At 38.8% G+C, this 24368-nt stretch overlaps 1 protein-coding gene across 1 annotated transcript; it reads left to right on the top strand.

The window, feature by feature from the left end:
- Window positions 1-11664: 11664 nt before the first annotated feature.
- Window positions 11665-21293, top strand: pnp4a (purine nucleoside phosphorylase 4a). The gene is made up of 7 exons (XM_042401189.1): window positions 11665-12008; window positions 15286-15449; window positions 15898-16001; window positions 17775-17950; window positions 18199-18389; window positions 18967-19046; window positions 19203-21293. Exons 1-7 carry the CDS (start codon window positions 11986-11988, stop codon window positions 19350-19352), a joined length of 888 nt encoding a protein of 295 aa, XP_042257123.1. The 5' UTR covers window positions 11665-11985; the 3' UTR covers window positions 19353-21293.
- Window positions 21294-24368: the final 3075 nt, after the last annotated feature.

The raw sequence follows: 24368 nt of genomic DNA on the forward strand, positions 1-24368 counted from the left end.
GATAACTGACTTGGTCATATGAGGGTTTAAAATACTGTGCATTGACAGAATTACATTATAAATCCATTAAATATGGGTTTAATTACATTGAAACACCAATTTCAGCTAACGTGAGGCGTCCATGTTTGCTTGGTTTTCAGGCACTTCTGTATTATTAAGTCCCAAGTTTCCTAGTTGTTAATTATGACTCGGGAGGTTGACATGAACACTATTTACAAGTCGGAAACTTTTAATTACAGTAACTCCGATAAGACATGAACGCAGCATTATTCTCATGTCTGTGTGAGTTTCTTCCAACAGCCCAGAGACCTAATTGGTGACTCTAACTTGTCTGCAGATGTGAATGTGAGTGAACGGTTGTCTGACTGGAGACCTGCCCAGCTGTGCCCCGCCTCTTGCATATTGTGAGCTGATGGGCTCCAGCACTCAACGCTGAACAAGCAAGTATAGATAACAGATGGACAGTTTCTTTTCTTTTTCTGTTATGGTTTTTTTTTCTCGTATTGTAGCATCTGGTTGTCGTGATCCAATGCTGTGATGTTTAACTTACATTTGTAAAGTCTTAAATGGTTCTCTGACTAGTCTATCTAAGTCCATAATATATGTATTTATGTTTGCTCATTAACTTTTTTTGTAAATGATATGCTGGAAAGTCAAATTAAATCAGTCAAATCAGTCAAAAGTCAAATAAAACTTTCAGATAAGGATGCCAAAACTTTCCTGACGCTGTGATTGGTCGGTTGGACTGATGAGCAATTTGTCCTCGTTTTGTTAGAGCATCTACAGTGTTTGAGCTGCATGAAGCTGAACAGATACTCTGACGTCCAGATGTTTAAGTGATTTAGAGTTGAAAAATGTCAAAAGTATTTGATATAAAATAAACAATAAGTAAATGTTTCAAACAAAAAGAAGTTTTTTTTTTAAATTTTCAGCATCAAGACAAAAACTATCACAGTTTATAAGAACCAAAACAATGTAAAAATAGAAGAAACATCAACTCTTAATTCTTATTTTAACTCTTGTATGTGTGTGTGTGTGTGTGTGTGTGTGTGTGTGTGTGTGTGTTTCATTGCTCTCCTGTGCAACCATCAAATGCAACTTCAGGCAATACCCTCCACACACACACACACACACACACACACACACACACACACACAGACTCACCCATCTCTGACTGAAACAAACAAAACAAACAAACACACACACTCCCTCCATCACCATCCGGCTGCTTTCTGCCGTAACGAGGTGCAATCAACACGCAACGCTGACCAACACACACACACACACACACATACTGAGGCTGGTTGAAGGATGAAGTAAGCCTCTGATTGCAGAAGAGTTACAGAGTGTTGACTTGTTCCTGTGTATATGTGTGTGTGTGTGTGTGTGTGCGTGTGCATTGACCTCATACTGCCATGATGTCACATCTATAACGGTTGCATTAACAGAAGCAGCAGCAGCCATCTTCACATCATCTTGTTTTTTCTGTTTTTTTTTAATTTCCTACTGTACTATGATATTAATTCAGAGAGTTCAGGATAGAGCTGATAAGGAACCAAACAAATCAGCTGCCACTGAGGTCATGTCCTCTGTATTTTTCAGGGGATTTGTGTCACTGTTTAGAGCTCTGACACTGCACATTTGTACAATATTTTATAAGCTGATTCCAGTGTTTGTTAGACTAAATATATTAAAGGATGAGTTCACAACTTTTAAAGTCTGTCTTAAAACAATAGGCAGGTGCCCAAATGAACACTGAAGCAGGTTTGTTGTTGTAAACATTCCTCCTGTTCATACTGGCTATTAAAAGATCACCTCAAAATGCACTTACAATGTAAGTGATGGGGGACAAAACCCACAGTCCTCATTTATCCGAAGATAATACGAGGCTTCAGCCGTCTGAGTTAGTCAAATAAAGTTGAAATCTTCTAGAGTTTACAGTCTTTTTAGTAAAGAAATCCTTCTTTGTGTCTCAATGAACAGTGTTTTCCTGTTCAGCTGCAGTGGAAGGATAGCAACCAAAAGAGGGACAACAAAAAGTGTGTCCACACATTCATTTTGTGCAAAAATGCATTTCAGAGCTATCTGAAGCTTATATGAGTCTTCAGCAGTCTGAGTTAGTCATATCAAGTGGATATTTGCCACTTTTACAGTCTTTTTAGCATCAAATTCCCTCTTTGGCACTAAAAAGACTGTAACTTTGAAAGATATTGACTTGATCTGACTAATTTGGACAGCTGAAGCTTCAAGTAAACTTTTAAATACATTTTTTGCATTGAAAGTGCAGTATGAAGGGATCTCTTAATGGCCAGTATGAACAGGATGAATGATTACAGCAAGAAAACTGCTGTTTTAGGACAGACTTGAAAAACTGTGAATTTATCTTATTTGACAGCGCCCCCAATTTGTTTTAAGGAACTCAGTGACCTGGCCCCTTCATACGATAAGAAAATCTTTTAAAACTAAGATAAAAACTACAGTTAACACTCTCATTACAAATTTACAGCAATACCCCAAATTGAGGTCATGAGATAGCAACATTTTGATTGGCTGTTGCATGAATCCAGTTGCTGTAAATGCGGACAGTTTTAAAATAAGTAGCATGTGGGAGCTGCTGATGATTTAACACAAACAAACTGGCTCAGTGTCAGAGCAGAAGATGTTTGTGCTGCATTATTGATGATTAGCCATTAATTAACTCTTTTTTTACACTGTGCGCGTTTGTAATAAAACTAGTCCAGTTGTTGAATCCTGTGTGTGTGTGTGTGTGTGTGTGTGTGTGTGTGTGTGTGTGTGTGTGTGTGTGTGCGTGTGTGTGTGTGTGTGTGTGTGCATGCCTGCGTGCCTGTGGGACCTGCACAGAATGTCAGCATGATGCAACATACACACAATCGCCAATAACTCACCACACACACATTCACACTCTGGTGATGAATCAGCGGAGAGTTCCTAATTCAAATGTTCCGGATGTGAATAACTTCATAACTGTTCACTGACTCAAAAAACTGAACTGTGACATGAAAACGCAGCTGATTTATTGTCCATCAGAGTCATATAAACTCTGATCTGCTGCCTATAATAAGAAGGCAGCTGTGTGGTTACTGTTGTCAATCAGTGTTTCTGTCTGAATGAAGGAGAGCTGAGGAGCAGCTTTCAGCCACCAGAGGGAGACAAACTCCACCTGCTCATCAGGTCTGCTCTGTGTTAGTTACTCTCTACTGGGAGCATCTGATCCTCTAAGAACCAGCCCCCCATCCCACTCACATCTCCAACAAGACTCTACTGGTATTGTTTTCCACTTATATAAATGTTGTGGGTTCGGTGTCATCTGTGCATTATTTTCAGTTGGATAAATCTGTTGCCCATTTCTTCATGTTAGTCTAACAGGAGATACATCCATTGTCAGGTGTCTTGTCCATTGAGTTTTGACTGTTTTTAAACTCTACTGTGATTTATTTTCATCATATTTATATAAATTCTGATCTGCTGCTGATAATAAAGAGGCGGTTTTGTGTTTTGTTCACTTTCAGTGTTTGTTTTTGTTGTCTCAATGATTCACTCTCTGTTTGTTTGCTTACTGTGTTAGTTGACGACAAAATGTTAAAGAAGAATTTAGGAATAAGAATTTTAAGACTTTCTGGATTACACATTGTCCTCACTCTCAATAAATGTCCTCACTTCCTAAAAATGTCCTCACTTTCTAAAAGTTTCCTCACTTCCTAAAAATGTTTTAACTTCCTAAAAATGTCCTTAGTTTATAAAAGTTTCCTCTCTCTCAAAAAATGTCCTCCCTTTCCAAAAATATCCTCACTTCCTAAAAATATCTTCACTTTTTAAAAACGTCTTCACTTCCTAAACTTGTCCTCGCTTCACTGTTTCTTTCATCGACATGTTGTTTTTGTCCGTATTTGGTTCCTCAGTGATAAGAAAAAAGCTGCATTTTTTTTCAAAATAACATAATTTACTACAATAATTCAACCCTGCATACAAAGTTTATCTTTGTTGTAGTAATATGTGCGCACAGAGGAGGTCAGTCCGAGGACATCAGGATGTCCAGAGACAGCCTTGGCCTTGTTGAAACTGTTAAGGAGACCGTGTGGTGTTCACTGTGGTGCAGTTAAGAGGCCGAGCGGCATCCAAACTTGTGATCATGAGCTGATGGTCACAAGTCATCTGCAGATGTAATTTTGTGTGTGAGTTTTGTGAGAAGCTGCAGGCATCTCAGTGAGGAGTGTGAGGTAATTTATTTTTAGGAAAGATGACAGTTGTGTGAATGGAGAGAGCGTGCAGAGCCTCACAATACTGTAGGGGTTTCATTTTTTTGTGCTCCAATGAAAATCAAAAATGAATTTGTAGTCCACAACCTTCATTATGAGCAATAATAATCACATGGAAAACATATGTAGTTATTAATTCAAAGAGTAAATTGACCAGTCCAGCACACAACCTCCTATAACAGTGATTCCCAATGGGGGGTACTTGTACCACTGGGGGTATTTCTGCTGTTGCCAGAGGGTATGTGGAGAGATTGTAGTGTAGCTCAACTAATTTGAAAAATTTGAATTAATGATCTGATTAATTTATTAATATATATATTATTTATTGAGTCAGCTATAACAATTAATTCAGGCGTTATTGCAATTAAGGGTGTGTGAAAACTAGTTAGCAAGCGAGCAGAGAAGATGAAATAGTTAGCTAACACTAATGGATAAATAGCTGCAACGTTCAGCTTTTGCCACTCCGTGTGGTTGTAGTTCAAATGTAAACTTGACCAAACCAAACTAAACATTGACAGTTCAGTTGTATGAAAATACTGTAGCATCCACTATTATATCCACTTTTATATGATTAATAGTTAAATAACATCCAGTTTGAATGGAACATAAATGGTGGTGTTGATGAAGGACTGGGCTGTGGTTGGGAACCACTGTCCTATAAAACCACAATTTGTCATTTCTACACTTGCAGATTGAAACAAATAAGACATAACATGTTAATTCATGAGCTTTAAAGGTGCTGGTAGGTAGATTTTGTTACCTTCAGACAGAGCCAGGTTAGCTGTTTCCCCCTGATTTCAGTCTTTACGCTAAGCTAAGCTAAGCTGACCAGCTGCTAACTGTAACGGGCAGATACAAGATCCTCAATATATTTTCTCATCTAATTTTCTGCCAGAAGACAAATAAACATATTTATATTCCCAAAACTTCTCAAGTGCAGTTCACCAAGGATATAAGGTAAACAACAATATCACTGTGTTTGCAACAGTTGAATTATTCTACATTTTATCTTTATACTGAACAACCTGGCTTATTATTTATTATTTAGTCTGCAGTTTCTTTACAGAGACATTGACACATGGCAGCATCATGGGGTCCTTTATGCTAAGCTAAGCTAAAGAGCTGCTGGCTTTAGCTTCAATTTCATGTATAAACAGAGCTTTTCTCAAAAACTACTATTACAAATTATTCCTTTGTCATGGTCTGGGGAAGATGCTCCACATATAGAACACACCACTTCCTGTATTAAATTGACAATGACCAGCCTCTCAGGCTCTCCGATTAGTGTTGTCCACATGACCCCACCACCCACCCACCCCCCCCCGACACACACACACACACACACACACACACCAATTAAACTAAACTGAATCTAAACCGAATTCTAATCTTAACCTTAAAATGAAGTTTAAAAAGACGCATTCACAATTTTTCAAGTCTGTCTTAAAACAACAGTCAAGTGCCCGTACGAACACTGAAAGACGTTGTCCTCGCTGTAATCATTCATTGCAGTTAAGAGTTATCTGAAGCTTATATGAGGCTCCAGCAGTCTGAGTCAGTCATATCAAGTGGATATCTGACACATTTACAGTCTTTGTAGGATCAAATTCCCTCTTTGTGTTTCCCTGTTGAGCTGCGGTGGAAGTAGAAGTAACAAAAAGAGGGACTTTGACACTAAAAAGACTGTAACGTTGAAAGATATCTACTTGGACAACTGAAGCCTCATATTAGCTTCAGATAAACTTTTAAATACATTTTTACACAGAAGGAGGACTGTGGATTTTGGCCCCCATCACTTACATTGTAAGTGCATTATGAAGGGATCTTCTAATGGTCAGTATGAACAAGAGGAATGATTACAACATGAAAAACCTATTTCAATGTTCATTTGGGCTCCTGACTGTTGTTTTAAGACAGACTTGAAACATTGACAGACCCTTTGAAGGTCTGTCTCAAGGTGAAGACCGACCAACATGTCCTCAGATAGATGTACAAGTGTATACACACACACACACACACACACACATGATCAGAGCTTGTCTTACCTGATGATTATTTGTTTCTTTTTCTGTCACAAACAGAAATGATTTTAAATCAGTGACAACCTTCTGCACATTAACAAAACACACGAGGAATGAAAACACACGTGTGAACATTAAGTTATACATCACACGGTGTGTCTTTACTCCTGCTGAAGTTTTAATCTACTGTATGTTTCTAATTTTAGCACAGAACAAAAACACTGTTCACTTAAGATTAGTTACTGTAGGACGGTATTTCAAATTACAGTCATAGTAATATCTTGAGACCCTCTTTTTGATAATTGAAGATTTATTTAAGTTTTCTGAAATAACAACCAGATCTTTTCACTCTCAGTTCCTGCTGTGTCACTCAGACGTCACACTGACAGAAAAAAAATACAGTTTTTGTCACAAAGCTCCAACAGAGACACAAACTTCAGAGTCAGAAACACAATAAAACCTTCGTCTGTCAGTTTGCTGAGCACAAAAACATCCAGCAGACAGTCTGATTCAGCTCACGGAGAATCTGAACTATTCTCTGACGTGTTCAGGATTTTACACACTCAATTTGTTTTTAGAGACACACGTCAGTGAGTTTGACTGTTTGTCCTACTTACACAGAGACAGAGAACCTTGTCACCATGTCATTGAGAGAAATAAAACATACAACTTTAAATCTGTGTTATAATATGAACAGATCTCCAAACAGTCTGAGATGCAACTTATACAAAAAAAAGAATTATATTGGTTTAATGTTTTTGACTTAAGATTGTTCCTGTTTATTGTCATCAGAGTGATTTATGAGTTTAATGGCTGTCTGCAATACTAATTTCCTCTTTGTGACAAGAAGGTATGTTGAAGGTACAATTTTAATAATTGATTTAAACAGAAATACCAATCTGATCAAAGAGGATTTCACTTCATCCCCAAATTATTAAGAGCAAATGGGAAGTCAAACTTTATGAGAAAAGTCCAAATCGAGACCAAAATTTCTGAATTTTGAGATCAAACTTCATCCTTAAACCTGCATTAGCCGTTTTTTTGGCTTCAACACTGACATATCATCACCTTTTAAGTTGATATGTTGAACTTGTTAGAAAACAGTTGCTTATTTCCACATCTAGCAGTTACGGAGCAACATTATCATTCATTTGGAGTCGTGTTTCTGTCGACCTGGTGATTGTAAGTCCAATATTCACTCTCTTTTTAGCTCTGTTTAATTTTTAGCTTGTCACTGACTGTCTGTTTGCCGTTTGTTGCTGAGCAGGTAGTGTACAGTCAGTAAGATTTCTGTTGCAGCTGAAAAGGACGTTATGAGAGCTTTGAGAATGAACCAAAACAGTTGAATTGCAGGCTGGATGGATAAATCCATATAACAGCCAGGACTGAAGTGGTGCACCAACCAACAGATAGTGAGCTAGCTAAAAAATGGTGACAGGCTATTGGTTTTGTCTGGATGTCATGAGGCATCCCATGCAGATGCTGAGTCAGTTTTCTTCCACTAGGACACATCACACGGTATAAAACCAGCAACTGCCGCGCTCCATGCTCATTTTAGTTTTTAGACACCTCACGTCTGACGGGTCATAATCAGGCTGATATCATGTCGTCTGATCTCAGCATTAGACTGTTTTTATAGTTTGAGTAAAGCTACAGCCCACTGGTGACAATTTAGAGAACACCTACTGTATGTTCTACACATGGACGACTGAAATTTATAATTAATGATAGCTTTTCTGTGTTGTATGAAGTAACTTTTAGACGTTTTGTGGCTTCATAGAGCTATAGGAGCACAAATAAAATATGAGCAGAAAAAGACAGACTGCTTATAAGTCACATACCTTCAAGAATCCCAAATATCTTAATGGACCTGGTCACATTTTTCACATTTTGACTGAGGTGCAGGAACGCAGTAATGTTGAGCGTTCAGCTGAGCATTAAACACACAGCAGCATCCAGAAGTCACGGAGAACAGAGCAGAGAGCAGCAGAGCAAACTAAAACTGCAATAAATCTAACATCTTGACAGTAAACGTCCCAGTCAAATGATACACATTTATCTGTTAAACACGTGGAACAGCAGCACTAACAATTTAAATATTAGGTCTATGAGGATTCATGTCACGGTATATCTAAAAAAAAGTGCTGAGTCAGAGCAACTGGACTTGTAAACGTTTCGGCTCTCGTCTAAAAGGCTTAAGAAGCTTTTTGGATGAATTAAATTTTTTTTTGAGGCTGATCAGATTTGTGTTAGAGATGATTTCAGCCTCCACTCCTCCGCTATAAATGGATCTTTTCACATCTAAATCATTCACACAACTGTCATTTGTCAGCCTGGTGTAAGAACATTTTTTTGAACTTTCATTCAGGTTTTTTTTTATGTGGAAATTGAAAATGTGAATAAAAACAGGTGGCAATGCACCTAGTGACTCCACGAAGAACACAATGATGCGCAGAAGTTTGGTCCAATACTCACTGTGTTGTAGCTACTTTAAACTAGCTGCACTTTTACAGTTCAGTCTTTTGATTCACCATTAAAATATCAAAAATGTTGCCTAAACAAGATAATAATCACTTTATTGGACGATTCTTTCATAGTTCTGCTTACATTCATTCATATAATCTAAGAAATACCAGAATGCTTCCTCAATATAACCTGACATACGTCAGTCAGTCTGTCTATTTCTATGTCTTTAATCACCAACTGCCAGCTGTGCTCTGTTCATTAACCTGCTAACCAGCTTCCACATGGCCCCTGTTAAATAATGCACACACACGCACACACACACACACACACACACACACACACACACACGGTGGCACGTGTCAAACTAAAAGACAAGAGACTGAATGCAGGACAAAGACAGACAGTTTCATCAGCATTGTCATGTGAATTCTTCTATCTCTGAAATGTGACCTGTGAGTTTTTCATTCAGCTCAGCTTTTCTTTACAAGCAGATTTTGGGTTTACTTGTGGTGCAGAAATGCATTCGTCCCTCAGCAGAGACAGTTCGCCCAGAAAAAGGTGAAAAACCTTTAAAGACAAGGACCTGCAGGTTGAGGTGTACGGATGCTCAGTTTGGAGGTCGAGGTCTTTGGTTTGATAAGTTTTATGCGCTCACACACATTGTTGTCTGACTGTGATGCCAGAATAATAAAAGCGCCCTCCTGACAGTTAATGTGGTCCCGTTTGTTCCAGTCCAGCTCTGGTTCCAGTCCAGCTCTGGTTCTCATCCATCAAACCCACATGAGCCTCATTATCAGCAGCTGATCAGAGCAGCAGCAGGGCAACATGTGAGGTGTGTTAGCGGTCATGAGACTGGACGTTGAGTTTCAATTAAACAGAACTGACCGACGAGCTGCTGCTCGTTAAACCGCCACATCTCAACTCTGATTGGTTGAATCCATCTCCGAGTCTGTGCCTGATGGCGTTAACCAGGATCAGGTAGACAAGTTTAACTGAACGGATTTAAAAATGTTTTTTAATCATACTACAGTACGGTAGGATTGTAAAGACAAAACTAGATGTAAATAGAAGGCATGAGTTTGTAACCATTGGACAACAAACGAGAGAGTTTTATCGATCTCCTATTAAACTCTTGCCAAGAAAGTGAATAAGTGTGTTTTCCTAAATGTCAAACTATTTCTTTAAACCTGCATTAACTGATTTTTTGCATGACATATTATCACCTTTTGAGTTAATATGTTGAACAGTTGCTTATTTTCCACATCCAGCAGTTATAGAGCAACATTATCATTCATTTAGAGTCGTGTTTCTGTCCACCTGGTGAATATGAGTCCAATATTCACTCTCTTTTAGCTCTGTTTTTGGTCTCCACCAACTCCTGAGGGAAAATATCTGGCTCTTTAGCTTCTAAATGCTCCATTATGTTCACCAGCTAATCGCTAACTGTGTCTGTTTGCCGCTGAGCAAGTACTGTACAGTGGCTTTTTACAGCTTTTCTCTGAAAACAGCTGCCTGCTGCACAAGGGTGTAACTTTGGTTTGAGACGTGGGGGGGGGGTCCTCCCCCAGAAAAAATATTGCAATTTGGATCCTATTTCCTTCATTTCTACATACATGTAGGGACTATGGTAACCAATACAAAATCCATACTAAATATGCATAAGAAAATGCTGACTTACTTTCTGTATTGTTAAACCCACAACTTAACTGTAGCCTTCTAATCAACAAATTCACATTTCCTTTCTTTCTTTTTATCCCTTCTCCAACAATAGTCATTAAATTTAATACTGCTGTTGGTGTTTCATTTTTATGAACTGCTGCCTGCTCATTTAGTGAGCAATTTTTATATATTTATATTTGCAAAACTTTCCTCGAGCAAAGAAAAGTTATTAAAAAAAAGTTTTATGGGCCAAGTCAGAATTCACAGGCGGTGCCAGCAGGAGAAACATATTCAGTGGGATGCATACCCCCAGAAGTAAACCCAGAAGCTAGAAACTTTTTGGTGTTTACAGCCTCATAGGCGCCATTTTTGGCCCAGTATCCAGCTCTTATAATACATCCTTGCCACAGAAAAGCTCATTATAAATTATTCCTGATGGTGTGCTTGTAAGCTTGGTGCTAATTAACCTGTTGCCTGAGAGAGTGAAAGAACTAGTGAGTGACCTGACAGTACCTCCCCAAAATAAATACCGGTCTCAGCATGGACACACTGATGGAAACTGTTTGGTTACACCAGTTTATGTTTGTTCTGTCCGACACGTTTGTATTGTGGCTGTAATAAACACTGCAGCCTCTAGGGGACGCCAGCAGCACTTTAGAATGAAATTTTTGTTCGTGTATTTAAATATTTGTCTTTTATATTGTTACTATCCATCCATACACATGCAGCTAAAGTCTGACTGTATAAGTGTGTGTTTGGAGGTCACTACCCGATCACAGCTGACTGTGTGTGTGTTTGTGTGTGTGTGGTCCAGGTATTCCTCATGTTGTGGGGACTCATCTCTCTTATGGGGACAAAAAGCAAGTCGCCTTAATGTAAATCATTAATTTTAGGGTGAAGACTTAGATGGTTGGTTAAGGTTAATTTAGGGTTACGTTTAGGTTAGGGTAAGAGTTAGGGTTAAGCAAGTAGACGTTAGGGTTAGGATATCCTAATGTCCTTTGAAGTGATGGAAACACAACTCTGTGTGTGTCTGTGTGTGTGTGTGTGTGTGTGTGTGTGTGTGTGTGTGTGTGTGTGTGTGTGTGTGTGTGTGTGTGTGTATCCTGAGGCTCAGGATCAGAGTTAGTGAATTAACACTGAAGTAAAATCACGTTACTGTGTGCGGGGGCGTGACGCAAAACCAGACACTGCTTACACAACACAAAAAAATACCTCCCACAATCCAGTTCAGATTGGAATCCCAACACACACACACACACACACACACACACACACACACATTTCTACAACACTGTGGCTCCATTGGTTGCTGCCGATGAATGGATGAGTTGTTGACCAATCAGAAGCATGTGACCGGCGAATATGTAGGCTGATCAGCATCAGCCAGCCGCACTCTGACTGACTGTCCCTCCATCACATACACACACACACATACACACACACACACATACACACATATACACACATACACACAGTTAGTGACAGTTTATAGACGCAGACACACACATCAGTCTGCTTCATCATTTTCATCATCATCAGTCGTCTCTCATCTGTCCATCATGCACAGCAAAGAACAGATCAGGTAAGAAAACACCTGTTGTGCTGTTTTATTATAATTATAATCAATATTAACATCTGTCTCACAGTATAATAGACCAGTGTTTACTAAACTTGTTGTTGTCAGTGCGTATGTCTGCCGGTTGCGACCAGTTCAAACAAAAAGTGTTTTTGTTTTTTGCCTCGTTGAATTGTTTTTGAATAATTTTCAGAAGCCTGAACAGGTGAAAGGACTCAGTGATTCACTAAAAAGAGCAAAAGTTAACAGGAAAGTTTGAAAAAAAATAACTTTTTGTTCTGCTTTCATGTCCTGATAATCAGATCATGACGCCTCAGATTTATCTTGCAACCCCTTTTTTGGGGTAATTGGGTTGCAAGATAAATCTAAGCAGCTCTGAAGAGTTGCCAGGCAAACAGTGGAGACTCCAGGAAGTTATTAGTCCGACATGTAATCCACCAAAAAAATGTATACAGATTAAACAAAATATAAAGTGTTAATTAGTGAACTTTAGAGCTGATAGGTGGGATTTCTTATGTTTAGACAGAGCCAGGCTAGCTGTTTCCCTCTGTTTCCAGTCTTCATGCTAAGCTAAGTTAACCAGCTGGTGGTTATATTTAAAGGTGCAGTGTGTAGAATTTAGCGGCATCTAGAGGAACGGACTTGGCAGAAATGGAATATGTTTGTATGTTATAATTAATGTATAATCACCTGAAAATAAGGATGGTTGTGTTTTTGTTATCGTAGAATAAGCCCTTAATATCTACATGTAGAGTGGGTCCTCTTCCACAGAGCCCACCATGTTGCACCGCCATGTTTCTACAGTAGCCCAGAATGGACAAACCCTTGCAAACCCAAACACAGGCTCTAGAGAGGGCTTGTTGCGTTTTTCACGAGTTTCGTAGCCACCGTAGGTTCTCCTACATGCTTGGATGGGGAAAGTCGGGAGTGGGGGCGGGATTCAAAAAGAACCTCACCGCTACATGCCACTAAATCCTACACACTGGTCCTTTAAAGAGCAAATATGAGAGTGGTATCGATCTCAAAATCTAACTTTCCACCAGAAAGTAAATAAACCTATTCCCTAAAATGTTGAACTATTCCTTAAAAACAACGATAGTTAACCAAGATACTTGAGAAAGTTAAACACTAATAATAATAATAATAATAATAATAATAATAATAATAATAATAATAATAATAATAATAATAATAACAGATTTTATTCATACAGCACTTTTCCAAACAAAGTTACAAAGTGCTTTATATGGTTGAATCAGGTGGTAGAATCAGACAATTAAAATAAAACATAGTGAAATGAAATGAATGAAAATAATAATAAAAAACATCAGTGATAATAAAACAGATAAGACATGCTGGAAATAAAACTAAAAACTAAAAAAAATAAGAAAAAAAGATGTGTGATTTATAAGATGTTACTGATTCTGTCTCAGAGTTGAGGAGCCTTGAGTGAAAAAGCCCAGTCACATAATGTGGCTGTTCAGTTGAATTATTCTGCTTTTTATTATTAAACTTAACATTTCCTGCCTGCATACAATAGAACTCGAGTTATATTTTATCGTTTTGACAATTATTCCTGTCAGTTTTGGACAATGAAAGTTAAAAAGAGTTTAAAAAAAAACTCAGCAGATTCATTACAGAGACATGGGAACATGACAGCATCATGGAGTCCATTATGATAACAACACAAGCAGTCAGGTGATCAGACAGGCTGTAAACAAGCACAGTTTAACCCGATTATCTAAGACAAGCTGAATGTCTGGGTTATTTAGTAAACTATTGCAAAGGTCCATCACATCATGTAGAGGGTATACTTCAGTTAACTCAACTTACACTGTTGCAAAGTGTGAGGAGCTGCTGGTACCAGACGTATTTTTCACCCACAGTTAAGTCTCATTGAGACTTAACAGAGTTTCTGTTAATAATCTCCTCAACATAGAAACACAAGAGTCTCCTGAATTATGTAACCATGCTAAAGGTTTATGTTCTGACCATCAGTTTCAATTGTTTCTGAGAAATACGTTTTTATTTTTTTTTGTTTTTCTGTCAATTTGGTGGATGGCTCTAAATACTGCAATACCCATGAGCCTCAGCTGCTGATGGAGAAGATGGCAGTCAGAATGTGTAAACCTGTCACCATGGTTACCGAATTCCTCCTAAACTGATCCAGACTCTGACAACAAACTAATTTAAATTGCAAAGTGTCGTCTTAAGCTTTAGTTTGCCTGAAATAAGTCCTTGATCTATTGTTGTGATTCTGTAACGACTTTAATGAACATGTTTGGTGCCTTCAGCTTAATTTTCTTGTGCAACTAATTATGTTTAATCTGTCTGAATCCAAGGTTTGTTTCAAACCTGTCTGACTTGCTGTGTTGTTATCACGTTGGTTAATAAATTATCATCATTGATTAGAAAAATGTCTAAAACCACAAAATTAAGATCCAGGTGTTGAACACTCCTTGAACTGTGTGACACTAGAGTTATCTTAGTATCTGTTTAACATTAAAGTGCCTGCTATAAATTGTATTCCAGAGGTAGAAAGCCTGTTTAATGATTCCTCCTAACTCTGTTGCTAAAGGGCTGGTTAATATTGACACTGCAGTATAAATGCTATTTCCAGGGTTAAACTTAAGACTTTTTAAGACCATTTTAAGACAACATAGAATGCAATGTAATACCTGTTTCACCATCATACCAGCCAAAGTATGAAAGTGGGACATAAATTCTTTACTTCCCAGCAGTATATAACAATAATTCTTAACTATATAATTAATTAAATCAATGTGACCGATACCCAGTCAGCAGCAGAAAATTGATTGATGGATTAAATAAATTTTTAGTTTAAAGTTTATAGTTTGTGTCAATTTTTAAGACTTTTCTAGACTTGCAGATACTCTAAAACATCTAAAACAGTGGGGGTGCTTAAAACAATTTTTGAAACTGACCCTTGGAAAACCTACACGAACCCGACATGCTTAAATTAATTTTCATAAAAAAGAGAATGGTCCAAATAAACTCAAGGATAATTAGACCTGATCCTGAGATCTTCAAACAGAGAGCAGTGACACCGGCAACAGCATGATGCTCCACCAATTAACAAACAACCACGAAGGAAAACAGCATTTAGTTTTTCTCCTGTGATGATGACGATGATGATGATGATGCACCACGTGATCAGAGCTGATTGAACTACTACGACTCTCACTGTTAAGGCCTACTATAAATTATTCCATACTATTTTAACAATATATTTCCTACTCTCTTCTCTTCTTTTTGTCCACAGTCATGACGAATACCAGAAAACAGCCGATTGGTTGATGTCTCAGACGAAGCACCGCCCCCAGGTGGCGATCATCTGTGGGTCTGGACTGGGCATGCTCGCTGACACCCTCAAGTGTCAGGACTCCTTCGCTTACTCTGACATACCGGGCTTCCCGCAGAGCACAGGTACAGTTTTATTTTCATATTAACATTATTAAATAATATATGGTAAGTAACTTTATTACTGACTGACAACCATCTAGATGATTCTGATTCAACACTGAGAGTCACATATTTATTCATATGTATTTTACACTTGGATTAACTAATCAATACAAATCATCAACATCTGTCTGTAAATCAAGTTTCATAATTATAACTATTTTAGGGTTTTTTATTAACAGTCATGTTTTCATGTTTAACCTCTGAGACTGTCGGTACTTTCTGCACATCTTTGTGTGTAAAGGGTCCAAATTTAGAGTTACAGGCAACTATTCTGTCAAAACTATTACAATCACTATTTAGCATTTACAGCATAAGCAGCATACAAACATTTAATTTTTTTTTTTTTTGTGGGTTAATTACATCACTACACCTGTCTCTCACTGTAACCTTGACTGTGTGTTTGTTGCAGTGCAAGGTCATGCAGGTCGGCTGGTTTTCGGGGAGCTGAAGGGGAAGTCGTGTGTGTGCATGCAGGGTCGCTTCCACATGTATGAAGGACACTCACTCTGCAAGGTACACACACACACACACACACACACACACACTCACACACACACACATTTGCATCACTAATCTAAGTGGGGAAGTCCACCAATTTTACACAAGATGTCCAGTTTACTTGTCATGAGGAGTACTAGTGTGGGTTCGCGATGTAACATTTTTAACAAAAAGCCTGCAGTACAAACTAGAGTTGTGGAGCTTGAAGGACATGAATGATATTGAAAGACACAACTGAGTTGCATTATGTGAAATGTAGGATTCAGTGTTTTTGGAGACACATTCTGGTGATTAAAAGTCAGGATATCCGCCTATACTGCTTTTTAATTTGGGCTATTCTTTTTTTCGATCTTTCTTTTGTGAGTCCTTCAACTAGTGTCACATATTCCCACACCATAACAATGAACATGAACGCACCATTTCAGTGATTTCACCCAGTTCACGTATTTAACTGCGTTTACACACAATAAATACATAGAGGACAATAAACAATAATCAATTAAATTGTACACACGCAAACACTACAGACACACACACACAACGCACACACACACTTACACACAAACACAGTGAGCTGATTAAAGCAGCTCAGTCACGCAACCTCGGTGAAACACACATATGACTGTTTGTTGTCAGCAACATGACGTGCATGTGTGCATGTGCGCATGTGTGTGTGTGTTTGTGTATGTGTGTGTGTGTGAACCCGATTCAGGTCATGGGGGTTTGGTCACGTGCAGCCTTTTAGCAGACTGTTCAATGATGCTATTGTTTTCCTCTATAAAACACACACACACACACACACAAACACACACACACAATCTCCTGCTTATTGCTCAACAGGTAAGGCTTATACTGTTCCAAATGATCCATATCCAATTATCCTTTATTTTACCAGTTATATAAACTATATGCAGCAAAAATGTCCTGTGGACCACTTTTAAAACTTTAAAAACAGCTCAAAAATATATATATTTAAAAAGACTCAGTAATTTCATGGAATAGCTAGACTGTTGGGAACTATTTTCAGCAGCGGATCAATCCATATACTGCATGGTGCTGTAGTTAGTGTTTCCGGCAGCAGGAGGTGTGTGTGGGATTGATTCAATGAAAACAAAACTCACAGTGCAACAGCAGCTCACTGTTGTAACAAAAATTGAGATGCACCAGACTTATACTTTATGGACCTTAGCCTTTCAGTTTATATTGCGCTTTAATGCACATTAATTGCTTTTGTGCAAAAGGTAAACTGAGGCCTTCGCGCCACACAAAAGATTTTCTTCGTGTTCTGTCTGAGCACACCATAAGCATCTGGGACTCTAAAACTGTTGCCCAGTTTGCCCCTCGATTAACACTCTGAGTGTGATCAAGTGTTCTTCCAGGTTGATCCCTGATTTTAAACTTGCAGCACATGAGATTTTTCTTTTTTTTAAACATTTGAATACAGTTTAAGGTTGGGCCAATGGTCTGGGTTTACAGTAGGTCTGACAATCACAGTAATAAAGGCGGGATTGTCACACGGTCTGGGAGGAAGTTCTACCTGGAGGGCTGCACTCAGAGCCATTTACAGTAAAGTAAAAAGATTGGTAGATGATGTAATTGTCCAGAGACACTGCCTGGGTTTCAACAATAATGTCTGAAGATTTAAAAAGAACAATGTCAGAAATCCTACGTCAACTGAAGAAGGACAGTCTCCATAACAACAAACCTTTACAGGAAGTTTCTCCTGTTTAATAGACAAATGATTACCAAGGTTATAACACGACACCTGTCTGTCTGTCTGTCTCTCAGACAACGTTTCCAGTTCGAGTCTTCAAGTTGTTGGGGGTGGAAACTCTGATTGTGACGAATGCCGCTGGCTCATTGGCCGATGGCCTGCAGCCTGGTGACATCATGATCATCAAAGACCACGTCAACTTCCCCGGATTAGTCGGTCTGAACCCGCTGAGTGGACCCAACGACGACAAGTAACTGTTGTTTATTGTTGTTTATCAGTGTTTCATGTTTACAATGAAACTCTTTGATCTAAAATTCATTGTTCGTGTCTTGTATGACTATTTGACACGCTCCGGTTGTTTATTGTGATGTTATATACTTGTGTTTTAACTCAGTTGTCACAGTAACAAAGTATTGAAGTTTATAGTGCTGTTTAATTGTTGTCGAGAGATTTCTTTCAGTTCAGCTGATCGTGTTGTTTGTTAATTATTGTTTACAGGTTCGGGCCTCGTTTCCCCGCCATGTCAGGTTGCTATGACAAAGGCCTGCGTTGCTTAGCGATGGAGATCGCTAAGCAGCTGGGTGTGGCCAGCCTCATGCAGGAGGGCGTGTACGCCATGGTGGGCGGGCCCAACTTTGAAACCATCGCTGAGGCCAGACTGCTGCATCGACTGGGAGTGGACGCTGTCGGTACGACAAACAGAATACAGACTAACGGTGTAAAGTGTTGCTAGCGCCCCCTAGAGGCTGCAGTGGACGTTACAGCCACAATATGAACAACATTCAAATAATTTAGCTACTCTTAGAGGGGCTAAAAAGTTTTCCTGAGGGTGGTGCTAAAGGAAAGGCCATGGGGTTCATCCTCTGGGGACCTCGAAGCCAGAACTGAGGCTTTTGTGGCCCCAGAGGGTCTGGGGGCTTGGAGAAGTTGCCCACTTTGCTATGTTGGATAATGCTGAATGCTGTCATTTTTGAGATTTCTGAGACTAATCATAAAAAGCCACATTGTTATTTTTCACATTCACAAAATTCTTTTTCATCAGGTGGGTCTTTACTCTCAGAGTGAAGTCACATTTACATAAACAGTTCAGTCGTTGTGAAGCTGTTTTCAACTTGAGTTGATGTCATAACGTTCTGATGCTGATCTGAGTCACTGACTGTGATTCCTGTAGAAATGATGGAAGCACTAACAGTAGCAGTGGTATCAGTATTAGCAGTACTGTTGTGACCTGCCTCAGTAACTTCAGGTGTTTAACTGTGTTTACAGGTATGAGTACGGCTCCTGAGGTCGTCGTGGCGACTCACTGCGGTCTGAGAGTCTTCGGCCTCTCTCTGATCACCAACAAGGTAAACACACAGTTCAGACTCTAACTAATACATCGATCGGTTGGAATTTGATTGATAAAAACGCAGTAGGACACAAGTTTTCTGATGAGGAGTTATGAGGACTCAGACTGTGAGATCAATGATTGATTGATTGATTGATTGATTGATCTGTGTCAGGTTGTGAAAAGTTATGAGGACTCGGAAAGTGTGAACCATGAAGGCGTCCTGGAGGTCGGACGGCTGCGCTCTCAAACTCTACAGCAACTGGTGACTGAACTGATCAGCAGGATGGAGATCAATAACAACAACACCAATAACGCTCTCTGAACACACACGCACACACACACACACTGTGTATATATTTGATTGTTGTTTACGACATATTTTATAGCTTACTTCTTTTTTTAGTTTATCATCCTTTATATTATTTTATATCTTTGCTGTTATAAAAACTTTATTTATATCAACATGGTGCCTAATAATTCTCTATCAGGGTAAATCTGAATGTAAGTATTCATTTATGATATTTCATTTTAATCCTATAGATTAATATAACGATGACCACTGTGTTTAATGGTGCTTTAATATAAAAAGAATAATTTAAAAAAAGTTTTTCTCTTGTACAATGTTGTAAAGAATTTCACTGATTTCTTGATACACGTTAATCTGATTAAAACATGCTGCCAGACCTGTGGTTTTCTGTTTGTGTCGATCAATATGTAGTTTTTCTAATGTCCACTAGATGCTGCTGTGATAAAACTGTATTAGACTCTATACAGATACGTTGACCCGTCATAGGCTAATCAGTCGTCCATACTTGCTTTTTTCATGTGTGATATTTGAGATGAGGCTTGAGATTGACATGCAGATTAATTCAACATCAGCAGTAATGCGCTGTACCAGACTGTCATGGTGAAGCCAAAGCTAAACCTGAACACAGAGCTCTTCATATACCAGCCAACGTGCGCTCCAACTCTCACAGGTGTTCACAAGTTTTATATAGTGAATGGGCAGGCTCACCCTCAGAGAGTGAGTGAGGAGTTCAGGCAGCCAGATGTATCTCAGAGCACAACTGCTGCTCCTTCACACCGAGAGGAGCCAGTGGAGGTGATTCAGGCATCTAATTAGGATGCCTCCCAGATGTCTCCTTGAGGAACTATTTGAGGCACCTCCAACTGGGAGGAGACCCCAGGGTGGACCTACAACATGCCGGACATACTGCATATCCAAATAAGGCCTGGAAATGTTTCAAGATCCTCCAGGTAGAGCTGGAAGATGCGACTAGGAAGAGAACGTTTAGGCTACCTTTCTTAGTCTGCTGTGACCGCGACAAAAATCCAGATAAGTTGTGTGAAACCAATGGATAACATCAGAAAGAAGTTTGTGCTCGTCAACTGTACATCTGCTTTCATGGTGTCACACACATTCGGTTAATTTAGATATTTACAGCACTCTAGCAGAACAACGTCACTCCAGGCTCATGTGTGTGTGTGGACAGCAACACAGTGTTCAAACCAAACATTAGTTCCTTTTCTATACAACAGATCACCAACACTTTCCTCAGTATAGCCTTACTAGGATTAAAAAGAAAAAAGGCAAAATTGCAATTAAACAAAAATGACCAACAATGAAGAAAAAAGCTGTGGACTCTGCAGCCGGTACAACATAAATACATTCATCAAATAACCTATAAAGTAGCAGCATGGCAGATAAGGATGAGCAATAATAGCCGCGGCTGCAGCTCACAAACATATTTAAGTAACTGTGTAGTGCACACACACATACAATGCTACCTGGCAACATGCATCCATAAGGGGCTCTGTCTCTATAGATCCATCTAATCGACAGGGTCAACATCAAATAAACCTTCTGCATAATGTCAACTTGTGTCTTCACTGATTGAAATACAGACAGGAGCAAAAAATTGATAAGTGAATTAATAAAAAAGTTTCTTGCCATCAACCAAACGTTTACTTTCGTCTGACATGTTTCTGCGTATATGATGTCAAAGTCGGCAAGTTGTGTACCAAAATTTTTGCAGACTTTCTGAGTTGTTGTTCCAACTTGAGGGGGTGTTCACGTGAAGTTTCCCGGTCGGGAAATCTTTTTTCCGATTATTTCAACACCACATGAACGCAGGGTTAGTTCACGTTGTAAAGTAATCCACCAAGAGAGTGCGCTTGCATGTATGTGATTGCCTAACGCAGCATCTTGCCAGATGATGTCACATCAAGGCCTGATTCAACTTTTTTTTGCGGGAGCTCTCTGCATGACGGGAGCTCTCTGCATCGACACCCCGCTGCACTAATAATTCGGAGCTGAGGATGACTGCTCTACAGTCACAGGAGTTTGTCAAAAACAGCAAAAAGGCCGTTATTATAACAAGACACTGAAGGTAGAAGTTTCGCAAGAAGTCACATGCACCAGCTCACTTCCAATATGTTCAGTCTTATGATTATGATCACTTATTTGCTCTACAGTCATGCTGTCAGAGCTAGTTTACATCTATTCTCATATTTCTAATGTAAGATGTTACTTACTATTACACCCTGTTTATACTTCATGAGCTTTAGGTGAATCAGATCTTTTCAGCATTAGAAAGATGGATTGTATAATTATATAATTCACACTATTGTTATATTTATCCCTCTTGTTTCTCTTGTAGATGCCAGTTTTTGTTTAGTTACAAGAATTGTTAAGTGTTGTATTTTTGCTAAAGGTGTATTTCCTCTGTATTATATTAGGCTGGATTGTATTACACTTGTTCTGGACACACTATTATTATCTTTCATTTCTGATCTTCTAAAAAGTCTCTCTAAAGCTTTTTTTAAACTGTTAACAGCCAACAGCGCTCAGGATGTTATCCAATATAACTATAATAGATTTGATCATGTATCATTTCTGATCTAATCAAGAGTATGTCAGAGTAGATTGCATCAGATTAAGTGCAATTAGATTAGACTAGTTTGGATTATTTCAGGTTGCAGTAGATGCTGTTATAAGGTGGCTGACTGCTGTTTCTAGATTATTCTTTACTCACGTCCCTTTTCAGTGTCCGTCTTTCCTCAGAGGTATCACACGGTGAAGAAACTGTGACTCCAGTGGGATCACATCCAGAGAGGTCTCATGTGCTGATGTTATCCTTCCTCTGTTAAGGGTTTCAGGGATTCAGATGTGATACTTGCTCCCTCTTTGGCTCTGGTTCTCGCTCCTGTGTCTCTGTCTGTCCTTCAGAAATATGCAGTTAAAGCAGTGAACAGGGTTTGCAACTATCAGAGCTACTGTTGCCATTGTAACGTCACAAAACAACTGTGAATATTCTAATGAGCTGATGATTCTGTTCTGATCGTAGGGCTGCGTCACGGGGCGTCGCGCCAATTGACGCGCGTTATCCTCTCTGTCTTATCTCTTATCCTCTCTTATCTAGTGAAGTAGAAGTTTTCTTCTATGCACACGCAGGCTGTTGGCTGAGTACAGCGGATTCATATCTGCAATCAGAAAACATCGCAAGTTTGACAACAACCTGAGCAAAGACGCCACGGACGCGTTTTAATATGAGAGAGATGAAGATCGACTCAGAGCAGCTCTCTCTCTCTCTCTCTCTCTCTCTCTCTCTCTCTCTCTCTCTCTCTCTCTCTCTCTCTTCAATTCAAAAGGCTTTATTGACATGGAAGTTACAAGAACAATATTGCAGAAGCATCAGTGCACAAATTGACCACATATTTGGGCAATACACAAAAACAGTAGTATTAGAAATAAACATTAAGATTGATATACGTTAATTATATATATGTGCATGTGTGTGTCTATGTGTACGTGTATATGTGTGTATGTATATATACATAAATACAGTATATCCTATTTATGCATTTGTGTGTGCGCGCGCGTGTGTGTGTGTGTGAAATGAATCCCTGTAACCGTCTCCCCAATTACATTTCAACAGATCATATCACACTGAGTATGTGTGTGTCTGTCTCTTTTTCTAAGTTGTTCAACAATCAGTATAGGGCTGCAACTAAAGATTATTTTCATTATCGGTTATCCTGTCAATCCTGTCGATTAATCAATCAATTGTTTGGTCTATAAAATGTCAGAAAATGGTTAAAAAAAAAAAAAAAAAAAAAAGTCGATCACTGTCTCCCAAAGCCCAAGATGACGTCCTCAAATGTCTTGTTTTGTCCACAACCCAAAGATATTCAGTTTACTGCAACTATCAAACATAGAGGACAAAAGAAACCAGGAAATATTCACATTTGATAAGCTGGAATCAGAGAATTTGGATATTTTTTCCTTAAAAAATGACTCAAAACAATTAATTGATCATCAAAATAGTTGGCGATTCATTTAATAGTTGGCAACTAGTTGATTAATCGGCTAATCATTGCAGCTCTAAATGAGTGCATTCACAACAAATATCAGATTGTACAAACACTGATCCATCACGACCTGTGTTGATCCATGTGTGTAGCTCACAGCAGGCCTTATCCAGCCTCACACACACAGACACCATTTTAACTTCTACACTTTGATAAAAACACATATTACCACCATCACAACAACAACAACAACAACAACAACAAAGAAAAAACCACATGCTGTTCAAAAATCCCAACTTGTTCCTGCATTATTATACTGCAGAAATAGCAATATGAAAACAGCAGGGATCGACAGTCTCTTTAAACCTCTCACCACTGAGAAAACACAGCCTATAATATTCAGGAAAATATGAAAATACAACAAATAGCTGCTTTATAAATTGAAACAGACTGACCGATTTGTCTTGATGTGAGAAGAGACTCTGTGTTACTGTGGATTAATCAATAACAAAATCTCCAAAACTTCACAGAACAGCTCACAGTATCCAAATCTTCACAAGATGACTGAAAATTCAGCAACTATTTTACTATAGAAATATAATTAAAAACACTGCAGTGACCTGCTGGCTGACACCAGGCATGTAATCACTGTGGAGGATGGTGGGTCATGACTGTTGTTCCCCCTTCTGCCCTCCACCTGAAAATAATCTGGATCCGCCCCTGGCTGGAAAGTGAATGAAAACTGAAACTACTCTGCTATAGAGTACGGACAGACGGCACACAGCTCTCAACTTCCTCATCTGATTTAACAAAAACCACAGGAGAGAAGAAAGTTAACACAGAGGAATTGCTGTCCCTTTGATATAAGACTGCAACTCCTAGGCTTTATTGCTTTTTAAGTCAAAGCACAAAATTGATTGATTTATTTTATTTTATTTGCACACATATAAAACTGCATAAAATACAGATAATGAAAAATTAAGAGATGTGTCAGGATAGGTCAAGAAGCCACAGGCTTATACATTGG

The sequence above is a fragment of the Thunnus maccoyii genome, chromosome 3, assembly GCF_910596095.1.
Source record: "Thunnus maccoyii chromosome 3, fThuMac1.1, whole genome shotgun sequence".
Lineage (NCBI taxonomy): Eukaryota > Metazoa > Chordata > Actinopteri > Scombriformes > Scombridae > Thunnus > Thunnus maccoyii.